The sequence below is a fragment of the Ipomoea nil genome, unplaced genomic scaffold (assembly GCF_001879475.1).
Source record: "Ipomoea nil cultivar Tokyo-kokei standard unplaced genomic scaffold, Asagao_1.1 scaffold0510, whole genome shotgun sequence".
Taxonomy (NCBI): Eukaryota; Viridiplantae; Streptophyta; class Magnoliopsida; order Solanales; family Convolvulaceae; genus Ipomoea; species Ipomoea nil.
The window spans coordinates 110,201-133,359 of NW_017616938.1; the positions used below are offsets into that span (position 1 = coordinate 110,201).

General features: G+C 36.1%; 1 protein-coding gene across 1 annotated transcript; it reads left to right on the forward strand.

Annotated features, from left to right (window-relative positions):
• Positions 1-11,281: 11,281 nt before the first annotated feature.
• LOC109173953 lies at positions 11,282-22,918 on the forward strand. Its single transcript, XM_019323275.1, has 5 exons — positions 11,282-11,704; positions 11,982-12,141; positions 12,229-12,305; positions 12,391-12,451; positions 22,572-22,918. The coding sequence occupies exons 1-5, from the start codon at positions 11,282-11,284 to the stop codon at positions 22,916-22,918; spliced, it is 1,068 nt and encodes a 355-aa protein (XP_019178820.1).
• The last annotated feature ends 241 nt before the right edge of the window (positions 22,919-23,159 follow it).

Consider the following 23,159-nt stretch of genomic DNA (forward strand, 5'->3'; position numbering starts at 1 on the left):
CTAAATCACTAAGGGATTTATAAAAATTCAAGAGTTTGACTTCTATAGAACCTGCAACTTAGAGTTGATGTTTGCGTAGAGTTCAAAATTTGTCTAACCGTTGAGTTCAAGATTCATATCACTCTCGGAAAGAAAATTACTCAATGTCACTACGTGACAGTTCAAGTTTAAACACTGACATTAAGATCAGTTCGTTTTTATTGCTCAGACGTTGTCCTTTCTAGCCTTCTATTTTAAATATGTGGGGGATTGTTGGAAATACATTCAAAATAGTCATTCTTTCACGTGCCTACTATTTTGGATCAGTTTGTTCACCTTGCCAACGTATGAGGGAGGTCATGGGCACGTGTAACACTCTCAGCATCACATCCCTACTCATGCGCTAATTCATGGATGAAAATGGTGCTTGCTTTTATTTTTATACACTATATAAGCAACGTCCAACATAGTGAAAAAGGAGCACAATTTCTACATAGCCTTTCTCTCTTATTCCTTTTGTCTTGGTATGAGCAAAGTCATGTTCACCTACGCAATAGCTGGTGTAAGTTAAGTGTAGCAGGTCTGTGTTGCCCGTCGAAAGCGTGCTGGAAATTCTAATTACACTGTCACCGGAAAATCGCTTTTAAAGAAGTGTTTTATAAACACTCCACGGACATTTTCAAGTTTCTTCTTTCTATTTGTTTTCAAGCCTGTATATTTTGGTCGACATTGTTTTGGTTTCCAATTGCAATATTCATATTCTCAATCTTGAAGCTTCAAATGCATACAATATTAGTCTAGTTGAGAGATAATTCGTAAATTGTATAATTTGATATCCTTGATGGTGTGAACACTTAGATATGTAAGATTGGTTTGTCCCAGCACCAAGTGTAGTTATAGTTTATAGCGGGACTAGCGGCAACATTAGCAACAAAATGGTGAATTTGTTGTACCATATGTTACGAATGCATGAAAATCGTAAAAGTGTCATCCGAAATATGGTGCGAAAAATACTCATGGGACAATGGGTTGGTATCTTGTCTCACCCTAAGCTACAAATGGTTGGTGTTCGTAGAAGTACTATCACCATGGGTGGTTAGTGCGACGAATTGCAGGCCCATCAAGGTTTTAAAGCCACTCAGATAGTGGAGTTGTAAATTATTAGGAAAGTTTCTTAGGTAGTGGAGTAAACTTGACTGAACCACTTTAAAATTGATGTATTTCTTTCCTTATTCTTTACATTGCAAGCAGATTCAATTATATTTTTTTTGTATTTCTTTCACCTGTGACTAAAATGTAATTGGATTAATTATGAAAGCCACCTAGTTAAAAATAAATAAATAAATACCATCATTTATTGTGAAATGACATTAAATATTTTTATCTTAAATGAATTGACTATGTAGTATGTACTAGTTGAATTTCCATATGTGATAGCCATAATTATTGTTGTATGATTGTTATTATAGTTAAGTTTATATGATCACCTAGAATTACATTAAATATAATGCTTCAAGTGTCATTCCGCACTATGAATTAAAAGTGATTCTTCATGTTGCACTTGACATTTTATATCTGTTATTTTGATGCATAAATCATAAACTTTTTGCACCTAGACTTTTTTACAGGTTGTCATTAAGTTACAAGTTATACTATGCTATGTGGAGGTATTTTTTTATTCACTTGTTAAATAGGTATTAAATATGATAGGGCAACCATTTTTGACTTTCTCAACATTTTTGACTTGTTTTCGCGCGGTCTTTGCCGTCAGCTCCAACGACGACGACCCATGATCTTCCGCTACCGCCGTCCGCCGCCGCTCGACTCCACCTGCCCCGCCTACTTCGTATTTGGCGCAGAGATTCATCATTGGGTTGACGTGGCCTCGGCCAACCATTTTCTTAGCTACAGATGAAGGAAAAGACGGAGATGGCAACTCTCCAGCAGCCTGTCAACAAGAAGCAAGCCAGAGCTTACCACCCGATCCTTAGAGTTCGAGGAAGAAAGCCATCAATGGCGAGGCTAGCCACCGGAGACGAAACCCAAAACCCCTTATTGTTTATTTGCTGTAATTGATCTTCCAATGGATCAAAAATATTTGGGGGAACTTTGATCGAATAAAATTGACCCAGAAAAAATGTGGCGGTGTATTGCTTTAATACCTTGGTCGCTCACTACAACAACGAGCAAGCTCCCCCTCCTGCTTTCGATGAGGGTCAGCAGTAAGCCTCTGATGTTCGATATCTTCTTCGATGGTCGATACGTCTGCTTTGCGGAGATTAGTGAAGGTGCCGATGGGGGCAGTGGTAAATAGTGAGCGACCATTTGAGCAGAGAACACAAGTGCTTTATCAGAGGCCCTGAAATGCACATAATATTACATGCTAATAAGTGTGTTCAAAGTTTTGTACACATCAAACAAACATACCCATCAAACAAACAAATAAATTCTCATGATGGCTGATAAGCAAAGCAAGAAAAAAACACTTACACTCACGCATAGCACACACATATATAGTTTGAGAGAGAGAGAGAGAGAGAGAGAGAGAGAGGGATTACCAGCTGGGGCAGCAGCAAAAACTTGAAACTGAAGGCAAAGGGTGAAGAGGGCAAAGAAGGCAAGTAGGAAAAGTGAAACCCTCCTATCTCTTTGAAAAGTAGAAACCAAGAAGAAATGAGAAAGAGATCAGGAAAAAAAAAGTGAAAATTGGATTCAATACACAAAATGCAGATGCTACATAGTGATTTGTGGTCAGGGTGAAGGCAAGTTTTCGTGAAGCTCAAGCGTCGGAACACTGCTGCAACAATGAAGCTTTTATTGGCGAGTTTAGACGATCGAAACTTACTTCATCACTCATACAGAGTACAGACAACACACAGGTACTTTCTCTCTCAACTTTTTATATTTTCACCAAAAATTCTTTTCTTTTTATAAGCGGCGCAAAAATTGAAAGAAGGCAGCTAGATCATCAGTTTATTTGACCAAGCAAAGACTCACTTAAAAGAAAAATAAGTCTACATCAGTAGTTTATCGGCTCCATGTCATTAGGGCAAAATTAGGTGAAAAAAAAATTATGGTTTGTGCATCGAAACATTAGATATGAAAGGTTAGGGTGCAGCATGAAGAATCACTTATGGTTCATGGTGCGGAATGACACTTGAACCAAATATAATTAATGGCACTGATGATAAATCGACACAAATTTTTATGGTCTAATTCACCTATCATCCCTTTTTAGGTTAAATTGGGATTTTCAATTCACACTCACATACAAGTATAATCATATTGAGTTCCACTACATGTACTCCTAAACCTTACTCCCTCAGAGTTCTCTGCAATTGTGGCGTGGTGAATATGGAAGTAGAGATGGAAGAAGGCGTTCAACACCAAAGATTGGGATCTCAAGACCAAAATCTGCTGGTTGCATGAGACATTCAAAGAGACGGGAAGAGCATTCACCAAAAAACATTTGGCTGGCAAGAAACATAAGAATAGCGACAAACCAGCTCAACCTCAGGTGGGTTGGACTACGATGCATGTCAACGCGTCATTCACCTTCCCCCATCTGCCTACAGGCTGCGGAGGCGTCTTACGGAGCATCAAGGGAGATTGGATCCAAGGTTTCAGTTGTACGACCAAGGCCAACAACGCGACGGAAGGCAAACTCTGGGCGATTTATACTGGTTTGAAATGGGCTTGGAACACAGGAATTAAGAAACTTCAAGTTATTAGTGACTCCAAACAAGCGATTGACGGGATAACGATATGTCCCAGGCCTCTGGGTCCTTGAGATACAATTGTGGACATTTGTAAAGAAGGGAGATCTAAAAAGTGGGAAATAGTCTTTTGCTACACGAATCGCGAGCGTAACGATGTTGCTGATCAGATTGCTAAACTTGCAACTAGGAGGAAGTGTGATTGGATTGAATTCCTTGAGCCACCGGAGGATCTTCGTGATCTCATGGAGAATGACAGAGCTAGAATGGCTTTCAATAGAAATAGCCCGTGATTATATCAGGTTCCCCCTATTAGGACTCTATATATGTTATTGAGTCTACTTATGATTCACAATCCTAGTCTCCCTAAATCTCCCAATCTTAGTCTCCCTAACTCTCTTCATTATTGTTAATACAATTCATTACAGTTCTCATCTGGTATCAGCTAGCTAGGGTTTCTATCCAATGGTCGACGGATCTGTCAATTCCTCTGAACGGACCGTTTCTGACGCCCCTTCTCAACCGTAATCACCCTCTCCACGGCTCATCACTTCATCGGCGTCATGTTGACTCATCAGAACTTCTTATTTTGGAGGGCTCAAGTTGTTCCTTTTCTCAACAGACATGATCTAATGGGTTTCATCGACGGAACCAATCCTTGCCCACCGGCCACGATCTTGTCCGGCGAAGAGGGAGCGCTACCTCTGCCGAATGCTGCTTATCATCCATGGGTTCGTCAGGATCAAGCACTTCTCTCTATACTCATGTAATCGTTGTCTGATGAAGTTATGTCCTTAGCTATCGGACATCACACCAGCCGTGCAGTGTGGGCTGTTGTTACCTCCGCACTTGCTTTTTTGTCTCGGTCTCGCTCGTTGAACCTTCTCGGGTAACTTCAGACGTTGCAACAAGGTGATGCTTCCGTCACTAATTATATCGGCCGGGCGCAGGTTCTCATTGAGGATCTACTCTCGCCGGCCAGCACCTTCCGCTTGAAGAACAAAACCTTTACGTATTTCAGGGTTTGCGGCACGAATTTCAGGGTCTTGTATCTTCTCTCAATGTCCGAGGAACACCGATGACCCTTCATGAACTCTCAGACCTCCTCAGTGCCGAGGAGTTCGTCGCCGGCAATGGAGGACCGTCGCCAACAGCTTTTTCCGTCCAGAAATCCGGGCAGTCTCGTGGCGATAGTGGCGGCCGTCGCGGGAATTGCGGTGGTCGTGGTCGTTGTGGTAGGAATGGCAATCTCCAACCGAAGTGTCAACTTTGTGGAAACTTCAGGCACACGGCACATACGTGTTACAAACGGTATGAAAAGGATCCACAGGCTAATATGGTTTATTAAGGAGCTCCTTCGGATTCTTCACCGGACTCTCATACTTGGTTCCCAGACACGGGTGCAACGAATATAATGGTAATGACACACTCCGTGTCGGTGATGGTACAGGTTTTCCTATTAGTCATATTGGCCATGCATTTTTTGATACCCCCTCTAGGTCGTTTCATTTGTCTAATATACTTCATACCCCCTCTAGGCATATAGCCAGGATACGTTTCTACTGACTACTACTCAACAGGGTAAATACCCTAGTGGTAGACTCCGCGAACCACTCCTCAAAATACAACAGGACTAAAAGTCCTAGTGAGACAGGATATGTTTTCACTGCTCACTCCTCAAAATAACAGAGAGTTTTTAGGCTCCCTAGTGAGTCGGTATATTCAACCGCTCACTCTACAACAAACTGGACCTTACCCAAGTATCCAGAATTTCATAACAGGATACTACACAATGCTTAAGAATCCATTTTTCTTTATCCCTCATCCCCATATTTATAAAAATGATAACATTACTGATATTTCTCAAGCAAGCAAATTCTCAACAACTCAAATAAGAAACTGACAGAAAATTTCAGAATGTATGACCTGAATTGCAAAATTTACCAAGAACAATCGGTAACACATTTTAATATGAAATTTTCCAGATACGTAGTACAAAGAGTCTAGATTACACATAAAAAGTTTCAAGCCAATCCAAGGCATAGAAGTATTTTTCCCGAAATATTTCCTAACACTGCGCCAGACAAAAATTGAACTGGCAGTACACTGCCTCAACTTTACGAAATTTTTCTGGAAAAACAGAAACATATTTTTAAGCAAAACTTTTTACAAACATCAAATATAACAAGTCTATGTTATCCATAAAAAATTTCAAGCAAAAAGAAGTTTAGGAAGCAATTTTCACGAATTTTTCTTTCCAGCTGCGCCAGTCAGAATTTTCTCAGGCAATGATCAAGTTGTGTAAATTTTTTTCCTTTTTAATCACCACAAAATAGCCCTATCACATATACATGGTTTTCAAAACATCTAAACACATATATCTATTCGCATAATATAATCAAATAACTTTTCACGTTAAATATCACATATTCATTAAAATCATGAATCACAAAAAAAAAAAAAAAAAAAAAAAAAAAAAACATAGGAAAAGTGATTTTTGATTTGGGGCAAAAGAAATTTTAGTGAACATAAATCTTACCTGGATTCCGAAATTAATAAAACCCTTGAATTGAATACATCGTAGGGAATAAACTCAAAGTGACGCCAAAATTGGAAAAGCATGAGGGTGTCGGCTGATGGTGAATTGGTGATGATGGCTAGGTTTTCTCCCTCTTTCTTATGAATATTACGCTCCAAGGAAACTTATGTATACGTATTAAATATGTGATTGCAGTGTGCGTGAGTTTAAACATAGATATACATACATATATTACAGTTGTGGCGTGAGTAGTATTCTATACATTAGCAGTGGTTTATATAATATAAAAACCTTAATTTTAGTCGTGTACTGAAGTAAAACTTTAGGTTTATTTAATATATATAATAAAAACATATTAGTTTTAGAATTTCAAGATTAGTTATTATATTATATTAGTAATTAGTAATATGAGTTTAGGAAATTATTTAAACTATCTTCATTATTAGGAAAAGTATATGTCTTTACATATTATATCAGGATTAGGAAGCTATTAGGCTCAAAGAGTAATATTTCTACAATAATATGGATTAGGAGACTCTAAATAATTTAGTCATGTACGCACGTACGATCTTCGTACAGTGCCCAGAAAATATGGGGTATCACACTACCTCTTTATTATCGGTTCAAAAATTTGCAGCTGATAATAAAGTATTCTTTGAGTTTCACCCATCCTTTTTTTTTGTCGTGAAGGACATCAACACCGAGGAGATTTTTCTTCGAGGCAATAGTTCTGGTGGGTTATACACACTACCAGTTCCTAGTTCATCACCTTCCGCGTTTCTTTCAGCTCGTGCGTCTCCTTCTGTCTGGCATGATCATTTGGACCATCCACACCATCGTGTCCTTAGTCGTGTTCTTCCCTTTTGTTCGGTTAGTAGGTCTAATAGTGCTATTCGTTGTAGTTCTAGTTTATGTAATGCGTGTCAAATGGGTAAATCTGCTCATTTTCCATTACCACGTATTGATACTTCTAGTTCCAACATTCTTTATTTAGTCTATACTGATATTTGTTGTCCAGCTCCTCTCTTATCTTCTGATGGTTATAGATACTGTGTTCTCTTTGTTGATGATTTCTCTCGGTTTACTTGGTATTTTCCCATGAAACAGAAATCTGATCTCTATGATATCTTTGAGAAGTTTCGTGTTCTTGTTGAAAGACTTTTTAATCGTAAAATCAAATCTATCCAATCTAATTTAGGTTTCGAGTACAAAAAGTTGCATTCATCTCTCACAAAATTAGGGATCTATCATAGACAGTCTTGTGCCTATAATCACGAACAAAATGGCCGTGTAGAGCGAAAACATAGACATATTGTCGAAACCAGTCTCACTCTCATGGCTCGTGCGTCTGTTCCATCTAGTTTATGGGATTTTGCATTTGAAACTGCGGTTTATTTAATTAACAGAATGACATCTACTATTTTAAATAACTCAGTCCTCATTTTCTATTGCATAAATCTCCTCCCTTCATATTCTTTTCTTCATGTTTTTGGTTGTTTGTGTTATCCTCATCTTCGTCCCTATAATCGTCACAAAATGTCCTATAGGTCCTCTCCATGTGTCTTTCTTGGTTATCCTGAGTCTTTTAGGGGGTATATATGTATGCACTTACAGACTAATAAGGTGTTCGTGTGCAGGCATGTCAGATTTGATGAAGCTGTTTTTCCCGTTGCTACAAAAATTTCTATGTAGAAAATTTCAGATTCCCATGATAAACCGTGAGTTGCATCTATTCTTCATCCCATGGTGACCACTCACGCTACTCATACTCAGTCCGAACCAGCACAGCCAACTGCACCGGTTCTGACCGAACAAGCGCTACTGGCAGCCCCTGAACAGACCAGCACTGCACTGCCAGCAGCGCCTATTGAAGCCGAGACAACGCATCAAGCTGTCTCGGTGGCTGCTTGTCCACGCGAACGCCCACGGGGCTGGTCGACTCGGCCGAATGTCTGCACCCATGACATGGAAACACGAAGCCAGTCTCGCGCACCTCCTACGGTTTTGACAGCTCAGGTTTGCACCACTGATCCCACTTGTTACACACAGGCTGTCAAACACTTGGAATGGCGCCAGGCCATAGCTAAGGAATTTAATGCTTTATTGCAGAATCAGACATGGTGTCTGGTTCCGTCTAAACCTGATCAAAATGTGATTGGATGTAAATAGGTTTTTCGAACCAAGAGAAAAGTGGATGGTTCAATTGAGAGATACAAAGCCAGGTTGGTAGCAAACGGGTTTAATCAGGTTCCTGGTCAAGACTTTTTTGACACGTTCAGTCCAGTTGTAAAACCAACCACAGTCAGGTTGCTTCTTCTTTAGCTATATCTTCTGGTTGGACTGTGAGACAACTAGATGTTCATAATGCTTTTCTTAATGGTAATTTGACTGAAACTGTTTACATGCGGCAACCACCTAGATATATTGATGTTCAATTTCCTAATCATGTCTGCTTGTTGAAGAGATCATTGTATGGGTTGAAACAGGCCCCAAGAGCTTGGTTTAACCGTCTTCATGCATTTTTATTATCTGTTGGATTCCAGGCATCGAAAACAGATGTGTCACTATTTTATTACTCCCAGAATTCTACTTATGTTTATCTTCTTGTCTATGTTGATGACATTCTGGTGATGGGTAGTGATCCGAATCTTGTGAGTTATTTATTGTCAAAATTATCAAGATTAGGGATCTTGGTGATCCAGGTTTCTTTCTTGGCATTGAAACCATTAATGGCATGTTTGGTTCATGGAATAGGTCAGGAATGGAATAACATTCCTTAGAATAGACCTATTACATCGTTTGGTTGGATAATTTTGTCATGGGAATAACATGCCTAGGAATGAGCTATTACCTTCGCAAGGGGAATAGCCATTCCTAGGGGGAGGGGAGGGGAGGGGGGGGGGGGGAGCTTGCTATTCCCATGCCCTTGGGAATAGCTTTTATATCACAAATACCAAAAATACCCTTTACACATTATATAATATTTATATTTATTTAATAAATATAATGTATTATATAAATGTATATATTTAATTAATTATAATTTTTATCCATCAATCTATCAATATATATATATATATATATATATATATATATATATATATATGTAAATAAAAAATTTAACTATATAAGACTCCTTAATTATAGAACCTTGGCTCCTAAATTAAGTAGCATGCCCATCTGCATGCCTAGTGGATGGGCATTGCAAGCTTGCCTAGCGGATGAGCATTGCAATTGAAATTATGGAGTCTTGAGACTCCTTTTATAGGAGCCTCAAGGCTCCATTCCTTACTTCTCCAACCGATGTGGTATAAGTGAGAAAATAAATATAAATATAAATATGTATTTGTATAATAATAATAAGAAGAATAAGAATTATAATAATAGTAATAATAATAATAATAATAATAATAATAATAATAATAATAATAATAATAATAATAATAATAATAATAATAATAATAATAATAATAATAATAATAATTATTATTATTATTATTATTATTATTATTATTATTATTATTATTATTATTATTATTATTATTGTTGTTGTTGTTGTTGTTATTCTCTCTCTCACACACACATAGATATACATGTATATAAATATAAATATATACAAATATATATAAATAAATAAATAAATAAATAAATAAATAAATATATATATATATATATATATATATATATATATATATGTATATATATAACATTCAGTATATCATAATCATGATCATTATTATTATTATTATTATTATTATTATTATTATTATTATTATTATTATTATTATTATTATTATTATTATTATTATTATTTTGTATAAGGGTATTTATGTCTTTAAAACCTATTGCATTTCTATTCCTTTAACCAACCAAACACTGGAATACAATTACTAAAGTCTATTCGTTCAGCCAACCAAACAACAAAATACAATTCATATTCTATTCCTTACCTATTCCATTCCCTGTGGAATAGCATTCCTATTCCCTCCAAATTCATTCCGTGAACCAAACATGCTGTAAATGTAGTGATGGAATTCTTTTATCTCACCCAATGTTGCAAAAATCGCGCCTAGAGCCGATTAATCTAGGCGCCGCCCGGCCGCCGCGAGGAAGGCCGGAATCGGCGTCCTTCGCGGCTGGCCGGTTAGGTGGTCTAGGCGCCGCCTAGACCGCCTAGCCGGCCGAACCGTCCAAACCCCTTTTTTTTGGGTTATTCGCCAAAACGACGTCGTTTTGGCTAATAAACCAAAAAAAACCACGATTAAAATCACGATTTCGGCCTTGCTCATTTGTCGACCTCGAAACCCTTCCCTCTGCCGCTCTGCGTCTCTGCGTCGACGAAGCCGCACCCTCCGCCTCCGGCCATGGCCGCCCGGTACCTCCGCCGCTACGCCGCCCTCCGCCATTCACCGTACACAGGTACGTAGTCTCACACTCTCACTTAATGACTTAATAACTTTTCGTTTTCTGTTTTCATTTTTCAATTTGTCACTGTTTTCATTTTTCAATTTTGAATTTGCACTTAAATACTTAATTAGTTAATCACTTAATCACTTTGTATTTCACTATTTCTATTTACTTATTTAGGGTTTTGTGATTTTATGTTTTTGAATTTTGATATATGTGAATTTGTATACTGTATTAGGCATTTAGGCAGTGATAATATATGTGATTCATGTGAATTTGTATTATTGTTGCAATGTGAATTTGTATTACTGTATTAGGCAGTGATAATATATTAATATGTGAATATGTGAATTGTGATAATATGTCTAATTGTCTTATTGTCTAATGCATTAGCGGTTAGCCATTAATAATATAATAATATTTAATAATTATGTATGGCAAGTGATGATAATAATATTTCTCAACCACCATTTAATAATTAGGTATGGCAAGTGATGATAATAATATTTCTCAACCACCAATTCAAACTCAAAGTCAGAGTGTTGGATCTTCTCAACTATCTACAACGTCAACTACAATAAAAAGAAAGTCCAATGATATAGGCTGGGAGTATGGGGTAATTAATGATCCTACTAAGTCAATGGACAAGATTAAATGTTTATTGTGCAAGAAAGTAATGTCTGGTGGAGTTTATCGGATCAAAGAGCATATTGCTGGCATAACAGGGAATGTTAGCAAATGTCCCATAGTTTCAAAGGAAGATCAATTAAAATGTAGAGATACTCTCATGATGGCAAAGAACAATAAGAAGAACAAGAGAGCTGAAGAAGTTAATATGAGAGCGGAGGTAAACATTGGTTCGCATGAGAGTTTGAGTAATACACCTACAAATACTATTGATGTTGATGAGTTGCAAGACATGCAACAGTTTGGACATTTGAAGCCACCTCGTCCAATTGGCCCTATGGATAAGTTTGCAAACCAAATCAATCCTGAAAGTTCTTTGAGTTCAGGAAAGGGCACGGCGCAACAGCGGATAATTGAGGCATTTGACAAGGAGAGGGTTAACCGAGTGAAATAGTACATACACCAAATAGATATGAATTGAGTGAAACAATTTGAAAAAAGAGGTTGATCGAGTCCGAGACAGTTTGCAGGTGCATAAAGCAGAGTGGAAACTAAATGGATGCTCAATTATGACCGATGCATGGACAGATAGGAAGAGAAGAAGCGTCATGAACTTGTGTGTCAATTCAAGTTTAGGCACTGTTTTTTTATCTTCTAAAGAATGTTCAAGTGAGGCACACACAAGTCAGTTTATATTTGAATATGTGGAGTAGGGCATTGAACAAGTTGGAGAGGAGAATGTTGTTCAAATTGTCACAGATAATGCCGTGAACAACATGGGAGCTGCTAAATTGTTGAAAGAGAAGAGACCACGGCTATTTTGGACTTGTTGTGCAACTCATTCCATTAATTTAATGCTTGAAAGCATTCCATGTATCTTTCAATCTTTAAATCTTTATTCTTTAATCTTTATTCTTAAACTTTAAATCTTTATATTGTTCATACTTGAATCCCTTGCAGGTTTACCACGGTTTAAAAAAGTTCTTGATCAAGCAAAGAGTTTGACTATCTTTATCTATGCACACCATAAAACCTTGGCAATGATGAGATCCCTATACAAAGAAGCGTGACATAATTAGTCCAGGTGTGACTAGGTTTGCTTATGCATTTCTTACTTTGCAGAGTATAAGTAGTAAGAAAATTGAATTAAAGGCTATGTTTTCAAGCAATGAATGGGATGAATGTAAGTTCTGTTGGAAAATTGGTCAGAATATGTCATAGATCTAGGCTACTGTTTATATAGGCTGAGTATAGAAGAAATCCTGAATCAATCGGTGACGTGCGCAAGACACTACCTTAAAAGCAAATATTGCCCGGAGACGATAACAGTCTTACCGGTTGCTTTCAACCAGTTAACACCGAAGCTCAGGGTTGCAGAAGAGAAGAAGAGAAGAATGTATTGAGCGTTTAGAGCTCAGGAGGAGCAGGGTATTTATAGCTATAGAATTACCTGCTCCTCCTCTCTTAGCCATTCAATTTCCACTAAAATAGGGGAGTGGTGGAGAGGACCACATTTGTAGGAGTTAAACCTCACTCCACAATTTATTGTGGATGGAAATAATTCACACTTATTTGGGTGTTATTCCCAACATCCCCCACACACTCAACAAGTGTGAATGCAGTCGATGTCTGAGCGGAAGTGAGCAATGACCTTAATGCCAATGGTTTAAACCTTGAACTGACACGTAGTGACTTGAGTAACTTTCTCCTTAGTACTGAATTGAATCTTGAACTAGCAAAGGAGAGGTAGTTTTGAACTCATGTGCACACATCAGCACCCATTATGCAGGTTCTTCGGAAGTCAAACTCTTTGACTTGTGATCTACCTCTGTGTAGACCCTAGCTTAGAACATCTCATGTTCAGTTGTTTTATGAGTACGTAAGCTTGGCTTACTTTGTTGATTTTAAGCTCATTTCCTTCGATGTATCGAGGACGGCCTTTCTATTTAGTCCTTTAGCGAGAGGATCTACTATTCTTCTCGGGCTCCATATACTCTAATGTGAGTGCTCCAGTCGTAATCAACTGTCTTACAGACGCATGTATGACCGTTATGTGCCTTCTTTGTGAGTTACAGTGTATGGGCATAGCCGGTGTAGCACACCCCCACCATGGCACGTCCACCAGTAGGTCTCTCAGCCACTCGGCTTTTTGTCCAACTAGATCAAGAGGTATAAATTCATTCTCCATTGTTGATCTAGCTTATACAAGTCTGTTATGTCTATCTTAATCACTACAAAAAAACGCGAAAATAGCGACGGAATTAAGGGAAAAATCCGTCGCTAATGGCTTTAGTGACGGAATCGTTCCGTCACTAAAAGTGGCGTCGCTAGATTTTGCGACGCACTTTTTTTTCCGTCGCTAATTTTAGCGACGAATTTTCCGTAGCTAAACTTACAAATATCCGTCGCTAATTTCCTTTCCGCGACAATTTAAATGACGAAATTTGTAAAAGAATAGTGATGGAAAATTCCGTCGCTATTTAACGTATTTAGCTACAAATTTAATGCAATTTACATCCGTCGCTAAGTTTTTTAAATATTTTTTTAAAAAAAAATTACAAATTAATTCATATCACATACCTATATTAAACCATAATATAATACTTCAATAATATAATTAAAAACTATATTATATTTATAATACTTAAATAATATAATTGAAAAATATATTATATTAAAAAATTCAATGTCAATAACAATATAAAACAATAAAAATAAAAAATAAAAAAGTATTCATTGAATGAAGTACATATAGAGTTGATATTTATAAACAAAGCACCTCGTTTGCCATGTCCAGGGAATGGACTCTAATGAAAAAAAGAGAATGTATATCTATATTTGTCTCTCCTTAAATCTACCAAAGTTTTTCATATCAATTAAGGCCCAAAGTGAGCTTGGAGCATCAGTAGGATCTTGGGAACTTGAATCACCATTGTAGTTGAAGTGACGTGAATGTGACATCTGAGAACCTGGATTCAGGTGGGAAAATAAAATTATTTCAACAATCTACCCAACCATATAATTTTTGTATTCAAAAAAAAAAAAAATCAAACGCTAAGTTTACTAAGCACCCTGAACAACAATGACACAGACAATGATAATCACATAATAATAATAATAATAATAATAATAATAATAATAATAATAATAATAATAATAATAATAATAAAAATAATAATAATAATAATAATAATAATAATAATAATATTATTATTATTATTATTATTATTATTATTGCATTGAAAAGACAGAAGCCATATTCATAACACTGATTTTGTGTTCAAGGGAATACTCAGACTCAGTTGTATATTTGGATATCTAAAAGAACACCCAAAAGAAATAAAAACAAAGCCTAGATCTCCAATAACATTCTATATGTGGTGGGTTCACATGAATACTTAGTTATACATTTTCAGATATTTAAAAGAACAGCACAAACAAAATGCAGAATGTAGAGACAAACATATGAACGAAATTCCGCAAATTTACCTGGAATGCTAGCAAAGTCGGCGAATGGCGTGCCTGAATTTTGACTCGGAGGGAGGCTTTAGTGCTTGATGCAAACGTTTGGTTCCCGGTGACGACGACGTTGAGTTGACGGCAGAGAAATACTCGGTGCTGAGGGAAAAGTAGTCACTGCCTCCTGGAAATCTTGTAAATTAGATCTAGGGGTGTTAGCGAACAGAGCTTTCGGCAAACTACTCGTGTTCGTGTTCGGTAAGCGTTCGTTTATGTTCGCTTGTTAAGGTAAACGAACATTAACAAACAAAATTTAGAGCTCGGTTAATAAACGAACAAAGCTTGAACAGTTGTAAGCTCGTTTGCTAAGAGATCGTGAACAAGCTCGTTTATGTTCGTTTAATAATGTTCGTGAACAAGCTCGTTTGTGTTCATTTAATAATGTTCGCGAACATGTTCACAAACATATATATTATATTATATTATATTAGTTTGGTAGTTGTGTTGTTTGTTTGACTATTGTTCGTGAATGTAGATTATTTATTGTTCACGAACGAATTGTGATCATGAACATGTGCAGGTGTTTGTTTATTAAGTGTTCATGAACGTAAATGAATATGTTCGTGAACGTAGATTATTTATTGTTCACGAACGAATTGTGATCATGAACATGTGCAGGTGTTTGTTTATTAAGTGTTCATGAACGTAAATGAATATGTTTGTGAACGTGCTTGTTAATGAACACGTCTGTGAACGTGTTTGTTAACGTTAACGAACACGTTTGCGAACATGTTCACGAACGTTAACAAACACGTTCGTGAACATGTTCGTTAACGTTAACGAACACGTTCGTGAACGTGTTCGTGAACGTTAACGAACACTAACGAACACTTAACAAACGAACACGAACATGATTTTCAAAAACCTTAACAAACGAACACGAACACGAACACTCCAAATTCCTTAACAAACGAACACGAACAACCTCCGTTCGTTTATGTTCGGTTCGTTAACAGTCCTAATTAGATCTAACCTGGTTATCAATTCTTCTGGATTCATCTAAAGATGTCCCAATCACATGCAGGCCCCCAAGCCTTTTCACTTCTAATCCCTCATTTAAACAGTGTGACTCACAATCTTTCAAAACTGATAAGAATGTAAGTGCCACAGATGGGCCAAGAGGGTACATTTCAGATTGATCATCAGCAAGCTTCTGCAGCTCTTCCAATTCCATGGATTGGCTCATTTCTATAGATTCAAAAATTATAGATTTTGCCTTTTCACATGGTCATTTCTTACCCTCATTTTTGCATTCATACTTAGTTGTAAAGAAAATTAAATAACAAAACAGCACATGTCAATGCATTGAAATAATATAATTTTTATAAAAAATAAATAAAAAAATCTATTGTCAGTTTGAGGAGCATCTTGTGTCAGAGATGAAACCACAAAGAGATACAAATAAACAATCATGCATATTTTCATAAACCTCCTGTACCCACAGGCGGTTTAGCCAGTAAATGAAGAACAAATGAAAAATTTGTAATTGTTCAAACCTTATCAATCGCAGAAGAAATTGAAGAATCTTGAGTGTAATAATGTGATTCCCAGCCAATAGTTTTGATTCTCGACTTGAAACTGCAGTTATACCACGATAGTATTGGCCGCTTAGACATTTTGAGCTCACAAAGACAGCAAATAAAACACAATAGCTAACCATAATATAGACAAATAGAGGTATAATAACCGTAGAAAGAAACCTTATTTCAAACTCGAGTAGTAAAAAACTAAAATCTCATATTATGATTTTGGTTACTAAATACAAAAGTTTTAAGAATTAATTAAGTTTCCCTTTTTCTCTAGCTAGGAAAATTTTAAATAGTAAAAAACAGAGTATTGTAATTGACTCAAATATTCGACAGAGTTTGAGCAGCAAAGAAATTCAACAACATTCATTTAACAGTGAATGAGGAAAGATTCACAATTTGTTATTTGAAGAAGCGACCATGCATAGACTTGAAATTCCTTAACTGAAGTATTGAACAGCCAGCAGATCATATTTGGAATTAAGCATGAATTGTAATATACTAATATACATAAGATTTGAAGAGAGCTTGGATAAAGTCACAAATCCCACACTGGTGCAAGATGCATATTAAACTTGGCAACTTCTCTTTTAGCCACCAAAGTGTTGAATTTTGATTGTTGTTTAGGTGAATAATCTCAAGGTATCAACTTATTAGTCAAAAATTAAGGCTATCCTTTCTATGCACTTTAATATGTTAATTTAAAGCAATATGGTAACTTGTTGCATCTTTGTCACCTTCTATTATAAGGTTTAAGTGACCATAATTGAAGTTTGTTGGCTACTATGATTAAACCCGCTATTATTAAGGTTTTAAAACAAAATTATTAGGCAAAATAGCTTGTCAGATAGAGTGACCTCTACTCCTTGTATCCAACAGAGAAGAATAGTCAAAAGAAAGGTCTTGTTTAAAAGAAGAGAAAGCTGCTGATAATGACGGAATTCTTAATATCTCCTTGCACTTAAAATTGAATATTTAGCCAAAAAACCACTGACAAGCAAGAGCTGTAACATTATCTTCACATGATTTTAACAAAAGCATAATTAGCATAGTAAGCCAACTCATTTTCCAAAATCAAAACTTCAATTCAACTGCAATGTGTAACCAAAACTGCAATGCATAGTAAGCCAACTCATTTTCATTGAATATTTTGTAACCAGAATTCATATAGAAATATCACAGTAACCAGAATTGATTCAACTGCAATGCGTAAAATATGACACTAATCTGCTTAATCTGCTCACTATTTGTCAATACCAGGCTTAATATTTGACTGTTAATGCACAAAATACTTTACACTCAAATATTGAGAAGCCATAAAGAAATGGGAAAAGGGTCAAATAGGCCCTCGAACTTTAGCTTAAAAGTCAATTAGGTCCCTAAACTTTTTTAAGGTGCAATTGCACCCATCAACAATTCATTAAGTGCAATGAAGCCCAAAAACAAATTAATGACTTGCTATCACAGGTCATTAGGGTTCAGGCCACCTTCTGGCGAATTTTCCGGCAAAAAAAAAAAAAAAAAAAAAAAAAAAAAAAAAAGTGACCGGCGAAATTTTCAACAAAAGAAGTGACCGGCGAAATTTTTGGCAAATCTGGGTCGGTTGCTGGTCACATTTTTTTGTCGGAAAATTTGCCGGAAATGGCCTGAACACTAATGACCTATGATAGCAGGTCATTAACTTGTTTTTGGGCTTCATTGCACCTAAATGAATTGTTGATGGGTGTAATTGCACCTTTAAAAAGTTTAGGGGCCTAATTGACTTTTAAGCTAAAGTTCGAGGACCTATTTGACCCTTTTCCCTAAAGAAATACATACCAGAGAAACGGAATAGGCGACAGGGGAAGCGACGGTTGACGGAGAAGCAGCGCCGGCTGGCGGTGGGCGGTGAGAGGAAATTAACGGTGGTGGTCGTCTGAGCGATTGGCGGTGAGCGATGGGAGGAAATTAACGGCAGTCGTCAGAGCGTTTTTTGAGCGGAGAAGTCTGAGTGTTAGCAAGAGGTAGGGTTCTTGGCAGCGAGGGTCGTCTGAGCGTAAAACAAACAAATCCCAATTCTAGCTAGCGATGGTATCTAAGATCCGTCGTTAAATATTAAAAAATTACCTCCCGCTCGTAATTCTTGCGACGGGTCCAAATATCCGTCAGTAGAATATAAACTCACTTAAATTCACATTATAAATCCAGCGACGGCAATGAATTCCGTTGCTATCTAGCGATGGATAGGCAATTCCATCGCTATCTAGCGACCGATAAGCAAATCTGTCGCTAAATAGTAAGAACGAATAAATGTCTCTTGCAACTTTAACGACGGAAATATATTTCCGTCTCTATTCTGTAGCAATTAAAATTGTGAAATTATCCCGTGCAAAATTTCATCACAAATTCGTCGTAAATTTGCCTCTAATTTTTGCGCCAACATTTATCGCTAAATTTAGCTACGCATTTAACGACGGAACTATTCCATCGCAATTTCCGTCGTAAATCCGTCGCTAGACCGTCGTTAAATATTCATTTAACAAAAAAATTAAAATCTATTACTAATTTGTAGTTATTCCGTCGGTAAATTAGCAAGGGAATGCGTCCGTCGCTAAATCCGTCGTTATTTCATCGTTTTTTTGTAGTGAATATAGACTTCCACCATGTCTAAGTCTATTTCACCATAGACTTTTAACTCTGACAAGTCTAATCGCATTATAGTTTTTTATGCCTTGTCAAGTACATCTCAATATAGACTTTTAACTCTATCAAGTCTATCTCAGTATAGACCACCTTTAAAGGCTTATAGAGTAGTTAAGTACATAAGTCAGTTGTAAGTCTTTTCTTTCTATCATAGGCATTGTTCTTTGCAATGCAAACGACAGTTTGTGAATCACAATGTATATGTAGTGAAGGTGTTAGCTAGACACCCCCAAAAATCCACGTTTATCAACATATTTCTTAGCCACTCAGCTTCTTGGGATAACCCCATTATCTTTCATAAGAGGCGGTTATCCCTTTTCTACTCAAGTTAGGGATCTCTTTAGGTTTACCTCAACATAGACCATCCCAATTGAGTATAAGTCACCAGGAGCACTTTGTACTCATGTCATTATGCGGTGAATTCATTAGGTTTGTCTCAACAAAACCACCCTTTCTCAAAGAGTTATGAATTCATTAAGAGCTGTAGCTCAACCTCACAAGTACACACACTGTCGGAATGACCAACTAGTGTACTATTTTGTAACTCTTTTCATGGCTTCGTTTGACCATAGAAGTGGGATCCACCACGAATTCATTACCACTTGGACTTTAAGCCCTTCCAATGAGTCAGCGACTAATCCTCATAATTAGCCCTCAAGTAAGTTGATTCTCTTGACCAAACTTACATGCACTTTGACGAGTACTTTGTTTACTCGTAAATAATCCCTTGATATTTTCATGTTTAACATGAAACATTCTCTTTCATCATTATTCTCAATACCACAGAGAAACTTTTGATGAGAATATAAGGAGTTTATTACCCCCACAATGCAACACTTACAAATATTTGTTGTCAAATGTATTTGATCTCTTACCCAGACTGATCTTTGGTGCCTAACATTAGTTCCTTTGTAGACTGAGTTTTGCTGATTTGCTTTGTGGAGCATTATAGAAGCTTCGCACTCTGCCTGATACATGCTCAACAGTTGAATATATTTCAACAAACTTGGTTATCTCAATTGATCACAATTACCCTTTAATTAGGAATTATAGGTATTTCAATATGACTCAACCAAGAGTTTAAATAATATATATATATATATATATATATATATATATATATATATATATATATATATATATATATATATATATATATATATATATATACAAACGCTCATTGTTAGTAAGCCATAGAAATAATGTTGTCCACATGCTACATCAAGTTGAACAACATAATCACAAATTTCACATCATATTCTTATAAGAAATTAATGTTATACACAAGGAATATGTTCGAGCTCATATTTATTCGGAAATATCTCTCAACAATGAGACTTCAGAGTTGCCACTTGCACAACTTTCCATTCCCTTGAGAAAATTAAAACTCATATAAAGCATTCATAGGATGCAGATCAATATTACTATTGCAGTACTTCAACAATTTCTATTGCAAGGCTTTGATTAACAACATATGAGAGTCAACCTCATTTCAGGTGAAGATCAAGTGGCGCTCTAACTAGCCTGCATGATCAACACCCAACTTCTTAAAACTCCCAGGTCGAGTGGTGAAACCGAAGTTTTCTTAAAAACCATCTTCCTAGACAGAGTATTCAAGAACAATGACTTTTCCATGCTACCACCATAAATGTGAGTAAAGCCTTTGAAATTAAACTCAGTACACAATTTAAATATTTAAGATTATGTGATTGTAATATAGTATGTATCTCATCAAATAGTGCAATATTTGTAACATATCCACAATAATAACACATAATGTTGTAAATTGACATGTGCATAAGTACACAATTTATAGGCTTTATATCATATTGATGATTTAATCACTTAGCAGTAGTGTTAAATCATCACTTCTAACACAACAAATTCATAAAGCTCATACATGTAAATAATAACAATTCAATTATCTTTGTGTACACCGCTGTTAATTTTCTATATAATATTCAAAGCACTCACCATACAAAATATGGAATGGTGATTTCTAAAATGCTTGTCACAATATATATTTCACGTTTAACATGCTCTCAAAAGATAATAATCAATTGAATGCAAAGATATAGGCAAACCATCTTCTAAATTGTGTCATTATGATAATTTTAAGGGACATGGTCAATGCCAATAATATATGACTACTAATGCTCAAGACAATCATTTGCATATGATAGTCTATTATCATATAAGTATGCATGTGCCATATTAAAATATGAGGAGGCAAATCTCATTGGCAAGACTGAGCTATGCAAAGAGTATACATGAATAATGACTCTTCAACTCCATGCTACAAACAAATTGCAACCAAAGACTTTGATATATACTTATTATATCTTTATACAAATAATTTCAGTACATGATTTAAATCTTTAGAACCATGTGACAAAGATATATAATTATATATGTATCTCATATTCAATTTGAAGGAACAAATAGCCCCCACTAATAAATTAATCATGCATAACTTTAAATTTATGTTCCCCAGTTATCTAACGCATAATCACTTTTTGATCTCATTTTGTGAAGAACATCATATATAACATTTTCGAACAACTCTAAATCCAAGAAACACATGCCTACACATAGACATAACAATATGCATGAAATATTGATCATCAAGATTAACCATTTATATCTTGGATGTTAAGAGTGAGAGAGCATGTTTAAGTAACATAATGATCTTGCTATTTCAATTCTTTAAGACCAATATGATATAAAAGATAATTATGTGATATATCATCATCGTAACTATAACTGCTTACACTTTAAATTCAAGAGCACACGATTTAATAATGACTAAGTCATAATATATACAAAATATTAATAATTTTGTATGCTGAAAAGCATGTAGCTAATTATCTCTTAGTTATGTCAATCCTCATGTTGTGCACACTGAAGATAACGAACCAAAAGATGAAATATAATATGGTGATGACGCATGAAAATATTTATAACACTCATTAAAAGAATTAACACATACACATGTATTAAAGAAATAATACTTAGCTCAGAGTTCGACAGACTTGAAGTGGATCATCATCTTAATCGCCTACCGGCGGTAGTTCAGACCGGTGAGAGGTTCGAGCTTGGCGAGGTCAAAGGAGGTTTAGATCCGAAGGTCGACATGATAACTTAAGCACAGATATTTGCTTTTAACTGTTGGAAAATTGGTCAGAATATGTCGTAGATCTAGGCTACTGTTTATATAGGTTGAGTATAGAAGAAATCTTGAATCAATCGGTGATGTGCGCAAGACACTACCTTAAAAGCAAATATTGCCCGGAGACGGTAACAGTCTTACCGGTTGCTTTCGACCAGTTAACACCGAAGCTCAGGATTGCAGAAGAGAAGAAGAGAAGAATGTATTGAGCGTTTAGAGCTCAGGAGGAGCAGGTAATTCTAGCTATAGAATTACCTGCTCCTCCTCTCTTAGCCATTCAATTTCCACTAAAATAGGGGAGTGGTGGAGAGGACCACATTTGTAGGAGTTAAACCTCACTCCACAATTTATTGTGGATGGAAATAATCCATACTTATTTGGGTGTTATTCCCAACATGTCAAAACAGTTAAAGGGAAAGCTGCCTATTCTACTGTCACCAATGCTTCATTTTGGCAAAGGGTTATATTATGCTTGAATGTTTTTGCAACGTTGGTGAAGGTGCTTCGCATTGTTGATCAGGATAAGAGACCTTCAATGGGATTTGTTTATGGTGAGCTTATGCAAGTCAAAGAAGACATTAAGAAGGCATTCAATGCAGTTGAAAGAAACTATGAGCTTATTATTAAGATAGTTGAAGAAAAGATGAGCAATAGGCTAGATTCTCCTCTTCATTTGATGGCTTTCATGTTGAATCCTTATTATCATTTTAAGGATCCTCAGCTTCATTTGGATGTAATTGTTTCTCTTGGATGAATTGAGATTTTTGAAACATACTATCATGGTGATATAGAAATGCAAAACACGGTATTGAATGATGAATTTCCCAAGTATAAGAAGAAAGAAGGTGTATTTGGGAAAACACTTGCGGTCAAAGGATGTGAGTTTAATAATGAGCGATATGATCTGATTAAATAAGTTACTACTTTACTAGTTTACTACATCTTTTGATATTTATACTTCATATGTTTTATACTTCATATGTTTTATACTTTTA

Bases quoted from the DNA above. Each gene is read 5' to 3' on its own strand.
- LOC109173953 (XM_019323275.1), top strand. From the start codon at position 11,282: ATGGACAAGATTAAATGTTTATTGTGCAAGAAAGTAATGTCTGGTGGA. The intron at 11,705-11,981 runs GTTAACCGAGTG...TATGTGGAGTAG, and splicing joins AGGCATTTGACAAGGAGAGG to GGCATTGAACAAGTTGGAGA. The intron at 12,452-22,571 runs GTAAGTTCTGTT...ATGTCAAAACAG, and splicing joins AAGCAATGAATGGGATGAAT to TTAAAGGGAAAGCTGCCTAT.